Source organism: Castor canadensis, chromosome 2, assembly GCF_047511655.1.
Source record: "Castor canadensis chromosome 2, mCasCan1.hap1v2, whole genome shotgun sequence".
Lineage (NCBI taxonomy): Eukaryota > Metazoa > Chordata > Mammalia > Rodentia > Castoridae > Castor > Castor canadensis.
In genome coordinates, this window is record NC_133387.1 from 148,064,315 (window position 1) to 148,086,333 (window position 22,019).

The window sequence follows — 22,019 nt, forward strand, 5'->3', positions numbered from 1 at the left end:
CAAGGAGCAAGTGGAGTAGAAAAGGGCAGGTGTAAGGACAAGGCCATGGAAAAATGAGGGTAATATAGAGCTTTCAGAATAGGCGGTACAGTGGTCGTCAGAGAAAAGGAACAGCAAGCTCTGTTTCTGAAGGAATGGATCAAGGAAATACAGAAACGAGGTCATAATAAGATGGTGAGGCAGATGGAAACTGAAGCCTCATAGTTTCCATTTAGGCAGAGTAACTATTGATTAAGAAATGAGAGAGATTATAAGACATCAAGGGGGTAAATTTTATGAAAGAAGTACATTGTATTTTGAGAAGTTACCATCTCAGCGGAGATGGTACTAGGAATTTGAGGCAATGGATAAATCGGAGTAGCTTTTAAAACTTTTAGTTTGCCAATTTGCTTTGTTTTTGTTTTGTCTCTGGTAGTTCTCTTATGCCTAGAAATAGGCAGCAGGAAGAATGGTTAGTGTTCTCAGAGTGTGGACTGTTCAGGGGTTAATTCATGGAGGGTCTCTGGAATTAGGGTGTCCAGAAGTGAAACAGCTTCTGAATGAGGAGAAATCATGAAATTTGGGGGGAGGATGAAATCATGAAAACAGCAAATTGAAAGGATTTGAGTGATTTAGAGGAAGTAAGTACATTGCTGGATAAGATATTACAGTTAAATTACCAAATGGGTCAAGTACTGAGTTTAAATTACTGGTTAACACTGATAGAGGATAGATCATCTTTCATAATCTATGAAGTAGTTGAGCACTGATAACAAATCAAGAAAGAAGAAAATCTATTCAAATGAATTCAAACTCACACTTGTATTCCATTTAACTGACATAAGGTAAATTTACCCACATTTATGTCTTGAATATATTTTCATTTTGCTTCTTTAAGATTTTTTTAAACTTTCATTTTACCTATAAAATGCTATTTGTAGGTATAATTGAGGACTGTGGCCTACTTAATTGGTTGTGTATAAAATTCAACAAGTCAGAGGTATAGTTTCTGTTTTTAATTTTTTTCTTGAGACAGAGCCTCACTGTGCCATCCAAGCTAGACTAGAACTTGCTATATAGTCCAGACGGGCCTTAAACTTGTGACCCTCCCGCCTCAGGCTCCTGAGTGCTGGGATGACAGGTGTGTTCCATCAGGCCCAGCTTGAATTTTAGTTTCTGATGAAAATGGCTTTATGTTATAAAAGCTGAGTGATGAGTACTTGACAGTTCAGTGTGTTACTTTTCAACTTTTGTGTATAATTTAAATTTTCCATTCTAAAATAAAGAAGTTTCTGTCTTAAAGTTTTTATGTTTACCAAGGTATTACTTTAATAATAAAAGGAGTCCCTACTTTGTCATTCTTTTGTTTTTATTTAGAAAGAATGTTATAGATTCTGAAGCCATCATACATGCAAGAAAGTTCCACAGAACCTTGTGATAGAGGACGTATAGTATCATAACATAAGTATTAGCATTTTAGTAGGAGAATGAAAATTCACTGTTTTAATCTAAGATGCTGGAAAGACGTAGCCTATCCCCACTAACCCTTTGGGACAGGAAATTCTTTCCCCATTTTCTCTTTCTTTGCTTTATACGAGCTGAGACAAACGACTGCTGAAAGCAGAGGAGGAATGCCAGAGTCCTAAAGCAAGACTATTTAGTGTTAAGCTAGTTTCTCCACATATCAAGCCTAGAAACTGTAAGATAAGGATTGATTCATTTGAGTCTGTAAAATATTTTAAAGCTAAGGTTAAAAAAAAAGAAAGAACAAAAAGATATGCTCTACATACTGGTAGACACACCCAGCAATAAAACAAACCTACACACTGAGAGAAGTATTTGCCAGATTCTTTTTAAATTAGCATATGTTAATTATACGGCTTAATGGTTTTGTTATGGCATTTCCATACATGTATATAATATACTTTAATCATATTCAAACATCACCCCCTATTTCTTAATTTACAGATCAGGGGGAAAAAGATGCACAGCACAATAGCAAAATGAGAAAAAGGATGTTAACTGAAAATTCAAAGTTCAAATGGACATTTCCTCTTTCTCTTACCACTTGCAAAGTGGTTCTCTGAAGGCAAACCTCTTGCCAGCAGTGAGTTTTTGCTGTAGTTCTCCCTCCCTTTTGATGACATTTCTTTTTCTTTTTTTGGCAGTACTGTGATTTGAACTCAGGGCTTTGCGCTTGTAGGTAGGCGCTCTACTACTTGAGCCACACCTTCAGCCCATGATGACATTTCTTTTCTCATGTCTTTTTCACAGCTACCTCTTCTTGCTTCTAACTAGGCTTTGCTTTTCTCCCCTGACCTGTAAGAACATTGCAACCACACAAATTTTCTCATGTTCTCTTTTCCTCAAGTAAGCACAAAACTCTTGAGGTATTCCAACTGTGTTTATTACTTATAAAAAAAAAAAAAGGGAAAAACAGATGGTAAGTCAAAGGTTCTATCTTAGTCCTTGCCAACTCTGTTGTAAAGATAGATCTTATAAGGAAAGATTAAAAACTTCACACAGTGGTGGAGCTTTGTTTACACGGATTCAAGGAACATTTCTGAGGCTTTCTTCCCTAGTCTCTCCCAAGAATTCGAAGTGGTGTTGTCTTTCTGGATTTTTGAGATGAACTAGATGAGAGCTAATGTTAGTATCACCCTCCTATCAGTGACAGATGTGTTTATTTTCTCCTCTGTCTCTGATACCAGTGTTCTTTCACTAAAAAACCTTCCCTTCCCCTTCCAACTGTCAGGTCCTGGTAAAGGACAGTTAGGTATGAGTGCTGCCAACAATTATAGGATTTTGAATAATAATAGTGTTCTTTTTTTTTTTTCTTGAGACAGGGTCTCCCTATGTGGTCTAGACTGGCCTTGAACTTGTATTCCTCCTGCCTCAGCCTCTCCAGTGCTGAGATTGATTATAGGCATGTGCCATCATGCTTGGCTGTGCTCAGTTTCTTTTTTTTTTTTTCTCTTTTGGTGGAACTGGGGTTTGAATTCATGGCTTCACATTTGTAAAGCAGGCACTTTCAAAGTAGGCACTCTACCACTCAAGCCATACCTCCAGCCCTGTACTCAATTATTTTTGTGTCTACTTGCTGTGCTAAGTATTTTATGTACATTATATATTTTTTCTTTTAATTTTCTCAACCACATTATGAAATATTTAGGCACAATTTCTTTTTACTTTCTGCTTTTTTTTTTTTTTTTTTTTGGTGTTGATAGTTGGACTTGAACTTAGGGCTTCAATTTGCTAGGCAAGCATTCTACCACATGAGCCACACTCCTAGCCCTTTTTTGCTTTTATTTATTTATTTACTTATTTATTTATGTTTTGGAGAGGGTCTCATGTTTTTGCCCAGGGCCACAATACTACCTATGACTCCATGTAGCTGGGATTAGAAACATGTGGCCACTATGTTGGGCTTGAGATGGAGGACTTACTAACTTTTTGCCCAGACTGGCCTCAAGCTATGATCCTCCTATCTCTGCCTCTCCAATAGCTGGGATTATAGTTGTATACCCTGATGCCCAGCACATAAGTTTTTTTTTTTTTCTTTTTTGGTGGTGATACTGAGGTTTGAACTCAGGGCTTCAGTCTTACAAAGCAGGCACTACCCCTTGAGCGATTCTGCCAGCCCTAAATATTTTTTCTTTCTTTCTTTTTTTTTGCAGTACTGGATTTGAACTCAAGACTTCACACTTGCCAGCCCTTTAGGTTTTGTTTTTAGATTACATGTGTAGAAAATCAAGGTGTGCAGAGTTTAAATAACTTGTCCAAAGTAAGGTTATCTCCTACTGCAGAACCTGAGTCCCTACTCCAGATACTTACTTGGGAAGGTAAAGGTCCCAATAGGTCTGGTGAAAGCAGGGTGGGAGAGCCAGGAATAGTCAGAGAATTGGAGACAGACTTGATGATGACTTAGCTCAAACCCTAGTGATCTGGCACCAGTTGCTCTTTAGACAAACTCCTTCCATTCTTTGCTCTCTTTGCTTTATCCTACGTGTTTTGAAGTGTCTGAGATTTCTAATTTCAGTGTTTTCTGGGGTTCTGTGGTAAATAAGCTTGCCCATTCCATCACAGTTTATGAAATACATTCTCAGATATTTTCTTTTCAATTTTTTGGAAGTCCTGGGATTTGAACTCAGGGCCTCATGCTTGCTAGAAAAGAGCTTTACCACTTGAGCCACACCCCAGCCCTCATATTTTAAGTAATTAGTAGCTTCTGTCTCTGTTGCCACTATTACACTTCGACTTTTCTTTATCTCTAACCTGTATTACCTTAGTTGTCTTCTGGCAGGTCTGTCATCTTTTTATTTATTCCCATTTATCTTTCAAGCGATTAATGTAAAAATTTCACTGTCAGGCTTTCTTTGTGGACGTTTTCCAGCATAAAATTACTAAATATAAGTAGTGAATTATGAACTGAAGATACTTTCTTTTAGGGGAGGCAGGAGACTGAAAAATGCCAGAGATTGAATCCAGGATCTTGTACATTAAAGTTATGTTTCTTTTATTTGTAAATCTCACTGTAATGACATTCTTCATTGCTATAAAATACTTCAAAGTGCATATACAATAGGTACGTATGAATATATCTGTAGTTTCTTGTGGTTCTACATAGACTGTGGTGTTACTTTGAGGATGAAATCCAAATTATGATAAAAATTGCTGGTGAAAGTGTTTCAAATTAACTTTTCTAAATTTGAGATTATCTTATAAAATGTTCCTGATGTGGAATACTGACAGCAAGTTAAATTTACTAAATACTGAAAGCTAGTTAGGATTTATTTAAAAGTCTGAATTTTATTTTTTTTTTAATTTTTAAAAAATATTTAATTAAAAAAAATTTTGAGTTAGCATCTCTGTATATTGTCCACACTGGCCTTCAACTTCTGGGATCAGTTGATTCTCCTGCTTCTGCCTTCCAAGTAGCTGGGACTACAGAAGCACACCACTGTGCCTAGCCAAACATCTGAATTTTCATACTTTAAGTACAGTAATTATTCTCGATAATAAAAGAATAGTACAAATATAGCCAGGCATGGTGACTCATGCCTGTTATCATAGCTTTTCAGGAGGCAGAGATCAGGGAGGATTGTGATTCAAGGCCAGCCTAGGCAAACACTTAGCAAGACCCCATCTCAAGCAATAAAAAGCTGGGTATGGTGGTATGTGCCTAGCATCCCAGCTGCATAGGAAGTGTAAATGAGAGAATTGCAGTCCAGGCCCATTCAAGCATAAAAGAGATCCTATTTGAAAATAACCAAAGCAAAAAGGGCAGATGGCATGGCTTAGGTGGTAGAGCACCTGCCCAGCAAGCATGAGGCCCTGAGTTCAAACCCCAATATGCCCCCCAATAGAAGGTAATAATACCTCCTTTGTAGAGTTTTCTTGGATTAAGGTAGCAAGCAAATAGAATGGCAGTTAGTAGACAGTCTGATAAAGAACAGAGACTGGCAAAGACTCAAATTTTATATCTCCTCAAGTATCTTCCCAACTTCAAAAAGGTGTTGGAACTCAAATTGTATATTTCTTGGGTACTTATTAATACTGCAGTTAAGCATTTAACAATGACCTATGGCTGTTCATCTTCCTATTTGTGTCATCTATATGAGCTGCTTCTTATTTCTTTAATTATTGTTGAATCTTCTGCATTTACCTCCCCCCTCAGCATATCAAAATCTTGGCCTATCACTTTTAGGACATTTTACCTTCCAATTTAGGATTTTATTAACAGTTTAAACAGGTCTGTCATTTTATTTTGGACCTTGTTTATGTTGAGGCCACTTCTAACATCAGTATAGGTTGTCATTTACCATTTCATGTATTTGAAGCAAGATGTGGTAGGCAGTCACTTTTGAAATTTCAAGACTGCACTCTGAAATCATCTGTTTCTAGATACCTAGGACTGTAGAATGTGTATCCCAAGTATATATCTTTGTTGCCCTGTTTTCTTTCTTTTTTTATCCCTACGGAGCTGGAGATTGAACCTGAAACCTAATGCATTTGAAGCACAGGCTCTATCACTGAACTCTGTTCTCTTCCCCTTGGTTTCTTATTTTGACAACTTTGTAGTAGGATGACTGTAGTTAACCAAAACAGAGGACAAGCTATTTGTTTATGAAAATTTCTGGTGAATACACTTCTGTAGTACTTTAAGAAACATGGTTAGGTATAAACAGGACTTTCAAATTGGTCCAAAAGTGAAAGCTCCGTTTTTAGAATATAAACTTGACTGTTTAAATATCAGATTTTCAAAAGTGTTAAATATATGTATGGGTATAGATATAGTTAAATATATATTTGCATAATGTAAAGCAGAGATCAGCAAACTTTTCTGTAAAGAATCAGATAGTAAATATTTTAGGCTTTTCTTTTTAGCAGTACTGGGATTTGAACTCAGGATCCCATGCTTGCTAAGCATTCATCCTACCATCTAGCCACTCCACCTTCCCATATTTTACACTTTAATGTGCCATATAGTCTCTGTCAGAGAAATTAAACTGCCTTTGTAGTGTAAAGAATACATAGAATATATGTATATATATTTGGGTACACTTCAATATATTTTATGCTATATACAGGAAGTCTCTGTACTTTCTGTTCAATTTTTCTATAAATATAAACCTGCTAAAAGAAAAAAAAGAGTCTGTTAAAATTTTTCTTGGTAATACTGGAGTTTGAACTTGCTAGGCAAGTGTTCTACTTCTTGAGCCATGCCTTTAGCCCTTTTTGCTTTAAGCTATTTTTCAGATAGGATCTCATGCTTTTTTGCCTGGGCCAACCAGTGATCCTCCTACCTATACTTCCTAAGTAGTTGGGATTAAAGCTGTGAGCCACCCAGTCTTGTTTTTTGTTTTTGAAGACGGGGTCTCACTAGGTATCCCAGACTGGTCTCAAAATCATGATCTTGCCTTCATCTCCTGAATGCTGGGATTACAGGCATGAATTTCCTTACTTTTCTTTATAGTTTTGTCACCTATGTGTGTAGCTCTGAACAATAGTTTATTTTGCCAGTTTTTAAATTTTATATTGTAATTAAATCATATGGATGAATTATTCAGTAGATGACTAATACTTAAATACTGTATTCATTTTAATCATTTAAGGAAAGGCCACAGTAAACCGAGCTGTGTTCAGTGTTGCCTTTAGTAAAACTGTTCTGTTGGTGACCTGTCACACGTTTGGTGCCTCTTCCTGCCCTTTAACCAAATTTTTTACCATGCAAGACACTGTTGGCAAGGCTCTTATAGCAATTACGGTGGATGGTAAAAGGTGCAGCATTTGGCTTTGAAAACAGATTTGTCAATATCTCTGTATGATCTGTACATTGTGTGATGATAGGATTAACATGCTGTATTTTATAAAGATTAATTATAAATATGATAAAATGATTGTTATGTATACATATAGTAAAAACATGTATACACATAAATACCTATGTTTCTGACTGTAAGAAACAATTTGGTCATCTGAAACATTGCATTTTTATAGAAATAATACTTTCTTTTTCAGGTGAAACTTCCACCAATGATGGAAATCATAACTGCTGAGCAGCTGATGGAATATTTAGGTTAGTGTTGAAGAATGGATGATTTTATATTTTTTTCAAATAAAATAAAAATTTTCAACACTGATATTTACATAGTCACCTTTATGAACTGCTATTATATAATCTATTTTAAAATTATAGTTTTGAGTCTGTTGATTGAAAATTTTTGCCAGTATATTACTGTTCATGGATGTTATCACCTTCTTCAGCCAGCATTATCAGGACTGGCAAGGACTCAAGTGGCTCAAGTGGTAGAGCACCTGCCTCGCCAGCATGAGGCCCTTCATTCAAACCCCAGTACCTCCACAAGAAAACAAAATAAAATAAATTGTGCAATATAAATAAGAAAACTAGGCAATCTCTAATAAACAAGATGCAAATTATTTCCAGTAAGTTGCAGAATGGGAGATGGCCCAGAAACTCTGACATTGCATATAGAAGATACTCTTTTTAAATTGGATAGGTGGGCTGGTGGAGTGGCTCAAGTGGTAGAGCACCTGCCTAGCAAGCATGAGGCCCTGAGTTCAAACCACTAAAAAAAAAAAAAACTGAGGTAGTGTTGGGATAAAGATGAAGGAATTGAATTTGGAGTATAGTTCAGTGGTTGAGTGTTTGTCTGGTGTATGTGAGATTCTGAGTTCAATCCCTAGCACTTAGAAAACACCAGAAGCAAACAACAACAGCAACAAAAGATGGTGATTTAGGGCAATCCTGCCCAAAGTAGAACTTATTGTTCTATGCCAATTTATGGAATATTAGTTATTAATCTCCAGTGAGATAAGTGCTTATACCAGGATATAAGACATTTACATTAATAAGCATATTTCACCTGAAATTTTCTTCATGGATATGTTTTCATTTTAAAGAAAGCAATGTACTGAATTGCTTTCTTTCACAAGCTTCTTATCTCAAAACAAACCTACTGGTTTGTTGACTGGCTACATTGGGTTGAACTTGTTTAGAGAGCAAGCAGTTATACATTGTACCATGGTCTTTTATAATTTGGCAAATAAGAATTTATATATTTATCTTATTACCAAAGAAATCCTAATCCACATTATTCCAGTTTTTTGTTTGTTTTGTGGTGCTGGTGATTGAACCCAGGGCCTCGTACATGGTAGGCAAGTACTCTACCACTGAGTTATACTTTAACCCCTTTCTTCCAATTTTTTAGATTCCAGTAATTAAAATTTTATTTTAAAATATATTGCCAGCCACTGGACTAAGGTGTGGTTCAAATGGCAGAGTACCTGATTTGCAAGCACAAACCCCTAAGTTCAAACTAAAAAAAACAAAACAAAAATATTGTCAACCAGGACTGGGTGCATTGACTCATGCCTGAAATCCCAGCTATTCAGGAGGTGGGGATAAGGAGGATTGCAGTTTGAGGCCAGTGTAGGCAAAAAGTTAGCAAACAAGACCCTATCTCAACAAAATAGCTGGGTGTGTCAGTGTATGCCTGTCATACAAACAACACAGGAGATCTAAGTAGGAGGATCGTGGTCCAGGCCTGCCTGGACAAAAAAATACAGTACTCTACCAGAAAACTAAAGCAAAAAGGCCTGGAGGCGTGGCAACTCAAGTGGTAGTGTGCCTGCTAGTAAGCAAAAGGCCCTGAGTTCAAATCCCAGTGTACCATAAATATATTCATTCAGTAGTGGTGGTACATGCCTATAATCTCAGCACTTGAGAAGCTGAGGCAAGAAGATCATGAGTTGAATGCTTAACTGAACTATATAGTGATAACCTGACCAAAAACCCCCGTGTGTGTGTGTGTGTGTGTATGAAAAAAAGGAAAAAAGTATTGTCAGTTGAAAATTTGTCTCCACTGTTCAGATGACCACTAGCTGATTTTTTTTTTTTTGAGATATAGGCTTAATGAAGTAATTGGGATTACAGCTTTTAGAGGACCCTTTCTTTATGTAATTCCTGTCACTTAACCCCACTTACTGGCTAGGGACCTCATGGTTATAGATAAATTACTCTGAATACCTATATATCTGCATCCTTTCTTTTTAAATCCATCTTTTAGTCTAACTTAGAGATTTTTAAACTTAGTGACTTCTAAATTATATGTCCCAGGGAGGGCTGAATGGTGCTTTTGAGGAAGAGCCTATATAACTGCTAAGGAGTGTGCAAAGGGAAAATAGTAGAGGATGAGATCAGAGCATAATGGTTTCAGATCACATAGGGCCCACTAGGCTGTGATAGGGACTGACTTTGCTCTCATTGAGCTGGGAAGCCATTAAAAGATTTCAATTAGAGGACTGACATTATTTGACTTTGAGTTTAACAAAATTTCTGTAGCTGTTAATGTTGAAAATAGACCCTACAGAACTAAGGACAGAAGGAAGACGACCTCTTGAGAAAAATTTACAACAGTGGTGATGACTGCAAACAAGATAAAAATAGAAGTTATAAGAAGTGTTAAGATTCTGGCTATACACTTGATAGAATTTGCTGATCAATTGGATGTGGACTGAGAGTGAAGGCAGGGGTTACTCTGTGGCTTTTGGCATGAATTAATAGAAGGATGGGGTTGCCACCAGCTGAAATAGAAAAACAAAACAATGGAAAGAGCAGATTTAGGGAGGAGTATCAGGGTTTTAGGTTTGAGATGTTTATTGCCATCAGGAAAGCAACTGAATATATAAATCTAGAGTTCAGAGGAGACTTCTAGATCAGCACTGTACAATGGAAGTCTCTATGAGGATAGAAATGTTCTCTATCTGCATTGCCCTGTTTGGTGGCCTTTGAGTTCTTAAATTGTACCTAATGTAATCAAGGAACTGAATTTGTAATATTATGTAATTTAAATTTATATAGCCACATGTTGCTACTAGTTACTATATTAGACAAGATATAGAAATGATATTTACACTGAGTGAGATCCTAAGGGAATGAATGTAGTTAGAGAAAGGAAAAAACTGGGTCAAGTGGTACAGTGCCTGCCTAGTAAGTATGCCACAAAAAAAAAAGAGAAAGAAAGAAAAGTAGATGAGTGGACTGGGTCCAGGACCTGACAGTGATTAGATGCTAGGGAAGGAAGAAGGGCAGACAGGCTCAGCAAGAAGAAAAACAGGAGACTGTTATTTCCTAGACTCCACATGAAGAAGTGTTTTAAGGACAAATGAGAGATTAGCTGGATCAAGGGCTGCTAATACGTCAAGCAGGACAAACACTGAAACTTGACCATGGGTTTAGCCATGAGGACGTCATGAACAAACTTGACAAGTACAGGGAATTGTGAAAACCTAGCTGGAAGTAAGTGAAAATCGGAGGCCCTCAGACATAACCAGCAGGAAGGTGAAATAATGCAGGCACTTTGGGAAAAAGTTAAAAGTTACACACTAAGTCCAGCTCCCTTGGAGGCTGAGACAGAAGGATCACTTGAGCCTAGGCACTTGGGGCCAACCTGGCCAACATAGTAAAACCTCCACCTCTTCAATCACATTTTAGATGAGGTTCTCCTGCCTCATCCTTCCTAGTGTTGGGATTACAAACCTGTCTTTATCTCCTTAAAAAAATTGAATTTAAACTAAACATAAGATTACCATGACCCTGAAATTTAAGTCCTAGGTATTTATCCAAGAGAAATGAAAATGTCTCACAAAAATTTGTATAGAAATGTTCACAGTAAATTATTGATAAATGAAAGTAATTCAAATGTACATCAATTGATTAGTGTCTATACAAATGTGGTTCATCTATATAATGGATTTTTCCCCTTCCTTCCTTCCTTCCTTCCTTCTTTTCTTTCTTCCTTGTTTCCTTCCTTCCTTCTTTATGTGTGTGTGTGTGTATGTGTGTGTGTGCTGAAGAGATGAAGATTGAACCTAGGGCCTTACACATGCTTTACCACTGAACTAAACTATACTACCATATCATGGAATATTATTAAACCATAAAAAGGAATGAAGTAGTGGTACATGCTATAACATGGATGAACCTTGAAAACATTAGGCAAAGTCAAAGAAGCCCAAGTGACACAAGATTATGTATTGAATGATTCCATTTATGTGAACTATCCAGAATAGGCAAATTTGTAAAGACAAAAAGTAAATTAGTTGTGGATTAGGACTGGAGATTGATTGCTAGTGGGTGTAAGATTTCCTTCAGGAGAACCATAGATCTCGATGATAGTTTCACAGTCCCGTGGCTATTGAAATGCACATTTTAAGTGGTGAATTGTGCAATATGTAAATTATATTTCAATAAGGCTATTTGAAAAAGAGAACACTGAGAAAAGGAATTGGGAAAATGTACAGATAAGAAATCAGTTTTAGATGATACAGATAGTTCATCCCTAGTAAGAGGAGGGAAGGCAGGATGTATTAAGAATAGATTTAGGGGGCGGAGGGTATAGTTTAGTGGTAGAACACTTGCCTAGCATTCACAAGGCCCTATGTCTTATTTAACCCTATCTGAAACACCCTCACAGACACACCCAGAGATGTGCTTTACTGATATCTCAGGTACTTCTCAAGCCAATCAATTTGTTGAGCAGAATAGCTGTCACAAGAGGGAAAGTATGAAATAGTTGCCTAGGCTACTGTGAGAGTAAAAAGATTATGGAGATGCAGTGTGATTCCTGGACATTGAGACAGCATCTGCTGATGTTGCACAGGCTAGCCTTGAACTCCTGGGCTCAAGAGATCTGCCTTAGCTTCTCAAGTGTGCAATTACAGGCGTACATCACAGACTTGGCATGATACAGTAATTGAAATTCCTACTACTTGTCTTTTTCTTAATCTAGCAAATATTTACTGAGGAGGCCCTGTGGGACAATTGTTTGGAGTTGTCCACAGTGTCATTAGTGTGGCTGCATGAGTGTACTCTGAAAACATGAGCATGCTATTTTTCTTAGAAAGAGTAATATGAGAAATAATTAGCATATCTTGGTATATTAGATTATCTAACTAGTAGCTAGCAAAGACCTAGGCAAGTAGGACATCTGAAAGGGAATTTTAATAGAGAAAAGGAAAAAAATGAAGAAATATCTAGATTTGGGATAGCCAAAAAGGTTTGGGAGTCATGGGTGAGAGAACTTAGTTACGGAAGACAGCATAAAAGTGATATGGTCCTAGTGGGAAGTGAAGGAGAAATGAGTAAGAATGATGTGAGTGGAGATGCTGAAGATTCTGCCTCACCAAAGTAAACTTTAATAAGGGCCAATCCTTCCAGAACAAATTGTTTAGTTTCCTAAGTAATTGGATATTTTTCCTCTTGAGATTATTCCAATTCTCAGGAGGAACCAGAGCTACTTCTGAGTAATAAGCAAACACTAGCAGAAGGATTATAAGAGGGACCATTAATTGCTTTCTTAACATTAGCCAAGGTACCCCCAAAGGATGGGAATTTTGATTGTCAAAGGTTAGAGGAGGAGTAAGTGAGATTCATTTTGGAAATTTCTATTTTTTGAATATGAGAACAGGGCCAAATATGGATGTGGCTTGTTGAAAGTATTTGGTTAGTATAGAAAAAGGAACGTGACACATAGATACCTAGGAAGTGTTAGGCGGTCTAATAAAATAGGGTGAGAAATAGCAGGGCATGGTGGCATGTGCCTATAATCCCAGCATTCAGGTGGCTGAGGCAGGAGGATTGTAAGTGCAAAGCCAGCCTGGGCTACATAGCAAGACCTTGGCCAAAAAATATATATACATACATACATGTATGTATATATATATGTATATGTACATATGTATATATACATACAGTGGGAAAGAGGTGTAGGCAAAAGGCAGAAGTTGGCAGGGATATAAAACAAAAAACTTAACATAAACTAGAATGTATACTATGACTTCAAGTATCCACAATTGTATGATGATGAAACTAGTACAGTATTATAGTAAGGAAAACAGTTGTTGGGATGGTGGCATTTTCTAAGTTTAAAAAATAATTTATCTCTTAAATATAAATTTGCTATAAAAAGGATCAATGTTTAAAGCATTTTAATTTTGCCTAGAGTTGATGATGTCTCCTCTTTTCCAAATGTTCACCTAGGATAAGATAACTTGTCAAAAGCTCTCCTCCATTTTTTTTGGCCAATGCATAGCTATCAGATTTTTTTTCTTGATTTCTTTTTGTCTAGAGTATCTCATTAGTTGCAAGGTCTTTTGGAGCCTTTCTTTGACATTTTTTTCTTTCCCTGTGTACTGATACTTCAGAACCTACTTTGCAGCAAACACTATCATTCTTCTATCCTCCAAATTAGCCTACATAAATACCAGTTTACTCTTCCCTAAAGCATCAATTTCATTCTTCACTCCTCTGTTTAAAAACATAAAGGGCCGGGACTGTAGCTCAGTGGTAGACCGTTTGCATAGCATGTGAAAGGCCTCCAGCACCAATAAAACCAAAACCAAACAAACAAAAAGAAAAAACTAAAAAGATCCCTAGGATCTTTTACAAGCAGCCAAATTTACCATATTATTTAGGATTTTGTACAATCTGGTCAGTTTACTCATCCAGCCATTTTCCCTCCACTTTGCAAAATAATTCTTTTTTTTTTTTTTTTAATAAATGCTTTCATTTTTTCAGTTCTTTTTTTTTTTTTTTTGCAGTTCTGGGGCTTGAACTCAGGGCCTACACCTTGAGCCATTCTACTAACCCTTTTTGTTGATGGGTTTTTTTTTTGAGATAGGGTCTCACAAAATATTTGCCTGGGTTTTCTTCGAACCATGATCTTCCTGATTTCTGTCTCCTGAGTAGCTAGGATTACAGGGAAGAGCCACTGGCACTCAGCTGTTTCAGGTCTTTATTACAGTGCTAGGCATCAAACCCAAGGCCTTGTGCATACTAGATAGGCTGGACACCCCAGCTTTCCTATTTGTGCTTTCTCTGTCACTCTTTTCCCCTCCAAAAATGTTTTTTCTTCCACTAAATTCTGCCCAACTTCCTGAACTAAGTTTAGACTCCTCATGCCGAAGGATATTTCTAAGTTCTATAGGCTTTATCAATGTCTCTTTTCAAAATTGCTTGGGATTTAAGCATTTATGACATTTAACCTATATTTTACTTTATCCTTTTTTATCTGTAGGAAACAAAAATATAGGAAATGTGTTCTTTGCAGACCAAATTATTGGTTTTTTTAAGAGCAGCATTTATGCCAGGGTGGTGTTACACACCTATATAATATGAGCTACTCAGGAGGCTATGGCTGGAGGAGTATAAGTCGCTCTGCCTGTGCAACTTAGCAAGACCCTGTCTCAAAAAACAACATTAAAAAAGGGGGGCCTGGGGACATAGCTCAGACCTAGCATATACAAGGTCATGGGTTCAATCCCTAGTAGTACAAAAAATAAATACATACGTATATGAAAGAAAGCAACATTTATGTTCTAATATTTATTTTAATCTGTCATACAAACAAGAAAGACTTCTTACTCTGGACGTGGTGGTGCACACCTTTAATTGCAGCACTTAGAAGACTAAGGGAAGAAAATTCTGAGTTCAAGACTAGACTTGACTAGGTAGCAAGTATGAGGGCAGCCTGGGCTACATAGTAAAACCCTGTCTGAGGAAACAAACAAAAACATTTAAAAAGTGTTTATTTTCTTCCTCCTTCCTTCCCTCTCTTTCTTCCTTCTTTGTTTCCTTCCATAGTCTTGCTATATATATATATATAGCCCAATCTGCCCTCGAACTTGTGATCCTTTTGCTTTAACTTCCTGAGTGCTGAGAAGTACTTTTTAATTGAAAAAAATAGTATTGTTGACAAAATACAGATACAAAATTTAGATAAGCTAGATAAAACAGCACCATTAAAAGATGACTTATTTATATATCTAAAATTGAAAGATGCACTGGGTGCTGGTGGCTTACCCCTTCTCAGTTTGAGGCTAGCCAAAGCAAATAGTTCTCGCACCCCATCTTCAAAATAACCAGACCAAAATGTACTGGAGGTATGGCTCAGGCGGTAAAGCCTGCTTTGCAAGCACAAAGCCCTGAGTTCAAATCCCAGTCCCACCAATAAGTAATTAACAAATTAATAAATTAACGAATTAAAAAATACTTCCTTAGAAACACAAATTCAGCATTTTAAAATATCTGATTCTAGGGACTGTGGTAGAGCACATGCTTTACATGTACAGGGTCCTGGGTTTTATCCTAAGTACCTCCCTCCAAAAAAGTCTAATTCTACTATTAGAAATTGTCCTAAAAATACGTGCTTCTCATTCTGTCCCTGTATTAACTATCTAAGGCTATAAAGGAAAACACTGCAAAATTTAGTCGTTCCAAACAATGAGCATTTATCATCTTAGAGTATCTTTAGGTGAGGAATCGTGGTAAGGCCTAGCTTGGAAGCCCTTGCTCACTGTTCTCTCATGAGGTTGCCATCATGGTATGAACCACGGCTGTAGTTTCAAGGCTCAACTCTGGAGGATTAGCTTTTACCTTTACTCACAAAGTTGGTGGCAAGATTTAGTTCCTGACCAGCTATTGGATGAAGTCATCACTACTTTGCTGGCTGTTGGTCAAAAACCTTGTTTAGTTCCTTGCCATAAGAAGACTCTCCATAAGACAGTTCAGAACATGGCAGGTGTCTCTCTTCAGAGCAACTGAGAACACAACAAAAGCCACAGTGGGCTGGTGATGTGGCTCAAGTGTTAGAGTGCCTGCCGAGCAAACAGGAGGACCTGCCAAAAAGAAAAAAGAAAAAAAAAATATTTACAGCATTGGGGATGTAGCTCTGTGGTAGACTTCTTGCCTAGTATGCATTAGGCCCTGAATTCAATCCACAGCACTGGGGTGGGGGGGGGAGCCACAATATTTTATGCTCTAATTTTAGAAGTTACATCTCATCACTTATCCATTTTTATTTTATTCATATGTGCATACAATGTTTGGGTCATTTCTCCTCCCCTTCCCCCACCCCCACCCCTTCCCTCTACCCCCTACCCCCTCACTACCCGGCAGAAACTATTTTGCCCTTATCTCTAATTTTGTTGAAGAGAGAGTATAAGCAATAATAGGAAGGACCAAGGCTTTTTGCTAATTGAGATAAGGATAGCTATACAGGGAGTTGACTCACATTGCTTTCCTGTGTATGTGTGTTACCTTCTAGGTTAATTCTTCTTGATCTAACCTTTTCTCTAGTTCCTGGTCCCCTTCTCCTATTGGCCTCAGTAGCTTTAAAGTATCTGCTTTAGTTTCTCTGTGTTAAGTGCAACAAATGCTATCTAGTTTTTGGGTGTCTTACCTATCCTCACCCCTCCCTTGTGTGCTCTCGCTTTATCATGTGATCAAAGTCCAGTCCCCTTGTCGTGTTTGCCCTTGATCTAATGTCCGCATATGAGGGAGAACATACGATTTTTGGTCTTTTGGGCCAGGCTAACCTCACTCAGAATGATGTTCTCCAATTCCATCCATTTACCAGTGAATGATAACATTTCGTTCTTCTTCATGGCTGCATACACAATTCCATTGTGTATAAATACCACATTTTCTTAATACATTCGTCAGTAGTGGGGCATCTTGGCTGTTTCCCTAACTTGGCTATTGTGAATAGTGCCGCAGTAAACGTGGGTGTGCAGGTGCCTCTGGAGTAACCTGTGTCACAGTCTTTTGGGTATATCCCCAAGAGTGGTATTACTGGATCATATGGTAGATCAATGTTTAGCTTTTTAAGTAGCCTCCAAATTTTTTTCCAGAGTAGTTATACTAGTTTATATTCCCACCAGCAGTGTAAGAGGGTTCCTTTTCCCCCACATCCTTACCAACACCTATTGGTAGTGGTGTTGCTAATGATAGCTATTCTAACAGGGGTGAGATGGAATCTTAGTGTGGTTTTAATTTGCATTTCCTTTATTGCTAGAGATGGTGAGCATTTTTTCATGTGTTTTTTGGCCATTTGAATTTCTTCTTTTGAGAAAGTTCTGTTTAGTTCACTTGCCCATTTCTTTATTGGTTCATTATTTTTGGGAGAATTTAGTTTTTTAAATTCCCTGTATATTCTAGTTATCAGTCCTTTGATGTGTAGCTGGCAAATATTTTCTCCCACTCTGTGGGTGTTCTCTTCAGTTTAGGTACCATTTCTTTTGTTGAGCAGAAGCTTTTGAGTTTTATGAGGTCCATTTATCTATGCTATCTCTTAGTTGCTATGCTGCTGGGGTTCCATTGAGAAAGTTCTTACCTATACTTATTAATTCCAGAGTATTTCCTACTCTTTCCTGTACCAACTTTAGAGTTTGTAGTCTGATATTAAGATCCTTGATCCATTTTGAGTTAATATTGGTATAGGGTGATATACATGGATCTAGTTTCAGTTTTTTCAGACTGCTAACCAGTTTTCCCAGCAGTTTTTGTTGAAGAGGCTGCTATTTCTCCATCGTATATTTTTAGCTCCTTTGTCAAAGACAAGTTGGTTATAGTTGTTTGGCTTCATATCTGGGTCCTCTATTCTGTTCCATTGGTCTTCATGTCTGTTTTTGTGCCAGTATCATGCTGTTTTTATTGCTATTGCTTTGTAGTATAGTTTGAAGTCAGGTATCGTGATACCTCCAGCGTTGTTCTTTTTACTGAGCATTGCCTTGGCTATTCGTGGCCTCTTTTGTTTCCATATAAATTTAATGGTAGATTTTTCAATCTCTTAATAAATGTCATTGGAATTTTGATGGGAATTGCATTAAACATATAGGTTACTTTTGGGAGTATAGACATTTTTACTATGTTGATTCTACCAATCAGTGAGCATGGGATATCTCTCCACTTCCTATAGTCTTCCTCAATCTCTTTCTTCAGAAGTTTATAGTTTTCCTTGTAGAGATCATTCACCTCCTTTGTTAAGTTTACATATAGGTATTTGACTTTTTTTGAGGCTATTGTAAATGGATTTGTTTTCATATATTCTTTTTCAGTTTGTTCATTATTAGTGTATAGAAATGCTAATGATTTTTCTTTTTTATTTTATTTTATTTTATTTTTCCTTTTTCTTTTATTATTCATATGTGCATACAAGGCTTGGTTTATTTCTCCCCCCCGCCCCCACCCCCTCCCTTACCACCCACTCCACCCCCTCCCGCTCCCCCCCTCAATACCCAGCAGAAACTATTTTGCCCTTATCTCTAATTTTGTTGTAGAGAGAGTATAAGCAATAATAGGAAGGAACAAGGGGTTTTGCTGGTTGAGATAAGGATAGCTATACAGGGCATTGACTCACATTGATTTCCTGTGCGTGTGTGTTACCTTCTAGGTTAATTCTTTTTGATCTAACCTTTTCTCTAGTACCTGTTCCCCTTTTCCTATTGGCCTCAGTTGCTTTAAGGTATCTGCTTTAGTTTCTCTGCATTAAGGGCAACAAATGCTAGCTAGTTTTTTAGGTGTCTTACCTATCCTCACCCCTCCCTTGTGTGCTCTCGCTTTTATCATGTGCTCATTGTCCAATCCCCTTGTTGTGTTTGCCCTTGACCTAATGTCCACATATGAGGGAGAACATACGATTTTTGGTCTTTTGAGCCAGGCTAACCTCACTCAGAATGATGTTCTCCAATTCCATCCATTTACCAGCGAATGATAACATTTCGTTCTTCTTCATGGCTGCATAAAATTCCATTGTGTATAGATACCACATTTTCTTAATCCATTCGTCAGTGCTGGGGCATCTTGGCTGTTTCCATAACTTGGCTATTGTGAATAGTGCCGCAATAAACATGGATGTGCAGGTGCCTCTGGAGTAACAGTCTTTTGGGTATATCCCCAAGAGTGGTGTTGCTGGATCAAATGGTAGATCGATGTCCAGCTTTTTAAGTAGCCTCCAAATTTTTTTCCAGAGTGGTTGTACTAGTCTACATTCCCACCAACAGTGTAAGAGGGTTCCTTTTTCCCCGCATCCTCGCCAACACCTGTTGTTGGTGGTGTTGCTGATGATGGCTATTCTAACAGGGGAGAGGTGGAATCTTAGTGTGGTTTTAATTTGCATTTCCTTTATTGCTAGAGATGGTGAGCATTTTTTCATGTGTTTTCTGGCCATTTGAATTTCTTCTTTTGAGAAAGTTCTGTTTAGTTCACATGCCCATTTTTTTATTGGTTCATTATTTTTGGGAGAATTTAGTTTTTTAAGTTCCCTGTATATTCTGGTTATCAGTCCTTTGTCTGATGTATAATTGGCAAATATTTTCTCCCACTCTGTGGGTGTTCTCTTCAGTTTAGAGACCATTTCTTTTGATGAACAGAAGCTTTTTAGTTTTATGAGGTCCCATTTATCTATGCTATCTCTTAGTTGCTGTGCTGCTGGGGTTTCATTGAGAAAGTTCTTACCTATACCTACTAACTCCAGAGTATTTCCTACTCTTTCTTGTATCAACTTAAGAGTTTGGGGTCTGATATTAAGATCCTTGATCCATTTTGAGTTAATCTTGGTATAGGGTGATATACATGGATCTAGTTTCAGTTTTTTGCAGACTGCTAACCAGTTTTCCCAGCAGTTTTTGTTGAAGAGGCTGCTATTTCTCCATCGTATATTTTTAGCTCCTTTGTCAAAGATAAGTTGCTCATAGTTGTGTGGCTTCATATCTGGATCCTCTATTCTGTTCCACTGGTCTTCATGTCTGTTTTTGTGCCAGTACCATGCTGTTTTTATTGTTATTGCTTTGTAATATAGTTTGAAGTCAGGTATTGTGATACCTCCTGCATTGTTCTTTTGACTGAGTATTGCCTTGGCTATTCGTGGCCTCTTGTGTTTCCATATAAATTTAACAGTAGATTTTTCAATCTCTTTAATGAATGTCATTGGAATTTTGATGGGAATTGCATTAAACATGTAGATTACTTTGGGGAGTATCGACATTTTTACTATGTTGATTCTACCAATCCATGAGCATGGGAGATCTCTCCACTTTCTATAGTCTTCCTCAATCTCTTTCTTCAGAAGTGTATAGTTTTCCTTGTAGAGGTCTTTCACGTCTTTTGTTAGGTTTACACCTAGGTATTTGATTTTTTTTGAGGCTATTGTAAATGGAATTGTTTTCATACATTCTTTTTCAGTTTGCTCATTGTTAGTGTATAGAAATGCTAATGATTTTTCTATGTTGATTTTATATCCTGCTCCCTTGCTATAGCTATTGATGATGTCTAGAAGCTTCTGAGTAGAGTTTTTTGGGTCTTTAAGGTATAGGATCATGTCGTCTGCAAATAGGGATATTTTGACAGTTTCTTTACCTATTTGTATTCCTTTTATTCCTTCTTCTTGCCTAATTGCTCTGGCTAGGAATTCCAGTACTATGTTGAATAGGAGTGGAGATAGTGGGCATCCTTGTCTGGTTCCTGATTTTAGAGGGAATGGTTTTAATTTTTCTCCGTTAAGTATAATGCTGGCTGTAGGTTTGTCATATATAGCTTTTATAATGTTGAGGAACTTTCCTTCTATTCCTAGTTTTCTTAGAGCTTTTATCATGAAATGATGTTGGATCTTATCAAAGGCTTTTTCTGCATCTATTGAGATGATCAAGTGGTTTTTGTCTTTGCTTCTGTTAATGTGGTTTATTACGTTTATTGATTTTCGTATGTTGAACCACCCCTGCATCCCTGGGATGAAGCCTACCTGGTCATGGTGAATAATCTTTTTGATGTGTTGCTGAATTCGATTTGCCATTATTTTGTTGAGGAATTTTGCATCAATGTTCATTAAGGAGATTGGCCTATAGTTCTCCTTTTTGGAGGTGTCTTTGCCTGGTTTTGGGATAAGTGTAATAGTGGCTTCATAAAATGTGTTTGGCAGTTTTCCTTCCCTTTCTATTTCATGGAACAGTTTAAGGAGGGTTGGTATCAGTTCTTCTTTAAAGGTCTGATAGAATTCAGCAGAGAATCCATCAGGTCCTGGACTTTTCTTTTTGGGGAGACTCTTGATTGCTGCTTCAATTTCATTTTGTGTTATAGGTCTATTCAGGTGATTAATTTCCTCTTGGTTCAGTTTTGGATGATCATATGTATCTAGAAATCTGTCCATTTCTTTTAGATTTTCAAATTTAGTTGAATATAGGTTCTCAAAGTAGTCTCTGATGATTTCCTGGACTTCCATGGTGTTTGTTGTTATCTCCCCTTTTGCATTCCTGATTCTACTAATTTGGGTTTTTTCTCTCCTCATTTTAGTCAGGTTTGCCAGTGGTCTATCGATCTTGTTTATTTTTTCAAAGAACCAACTTTTTGTTTCATTAATTCTTTGTATGGTTTTTTTGGTTTCTATTTCATTGATTTCAGCTCTTATTTTTATTATTTCTCTCCTTCTATTTGTTTTGGGATTTGCTTGTTCTTGTTTTTCTAGGAGTTTCAGATGTATCATTAGGTCATTGATTTGGGATCTTTCAGTCTTTTTAATATATGCACTCATGGCTATAAACTTTCCTCTCAAGACTGCCTTAGCTGTGTCCCATAGGTTCCGGTAGGTTGTGTTTTCATTTTCATTGACTTCTAGGAACTTTTTAATTTCCTCTTTTATTGCATCGATGATCCATTCTTCATTAAGTAATGAGTTATTTAGTTT

General features: G+C 37.1%; 1 protein-coding gene across 4 annotated transcripts in view; it reads left to right on the plus strand.

Moving 5' to 3' along the window:
• Window positions 1-22,019, plus strand: part of Mindy2 (MINDY lysine 48 deubiquitinase 2) — a 96,239-nt gene that overhangs the window by 4,797 nt on the left and 69,423 nt on the right. For all 4 annotated transcript variants that reach the window (XM_074066081.1, XM_074066078.1, XM_074066080.1 and 1 more), the window contains exon 2: window positions 7,501-7,558. In XM_074066081.1, the coding sequence (XP_073922182.1) occupies window positions 7,501-7,558 (58 nt within the window). The remainder of the gene's footprint in view (window positions 1-7,500; window positions 7,559-22,019) is intronic.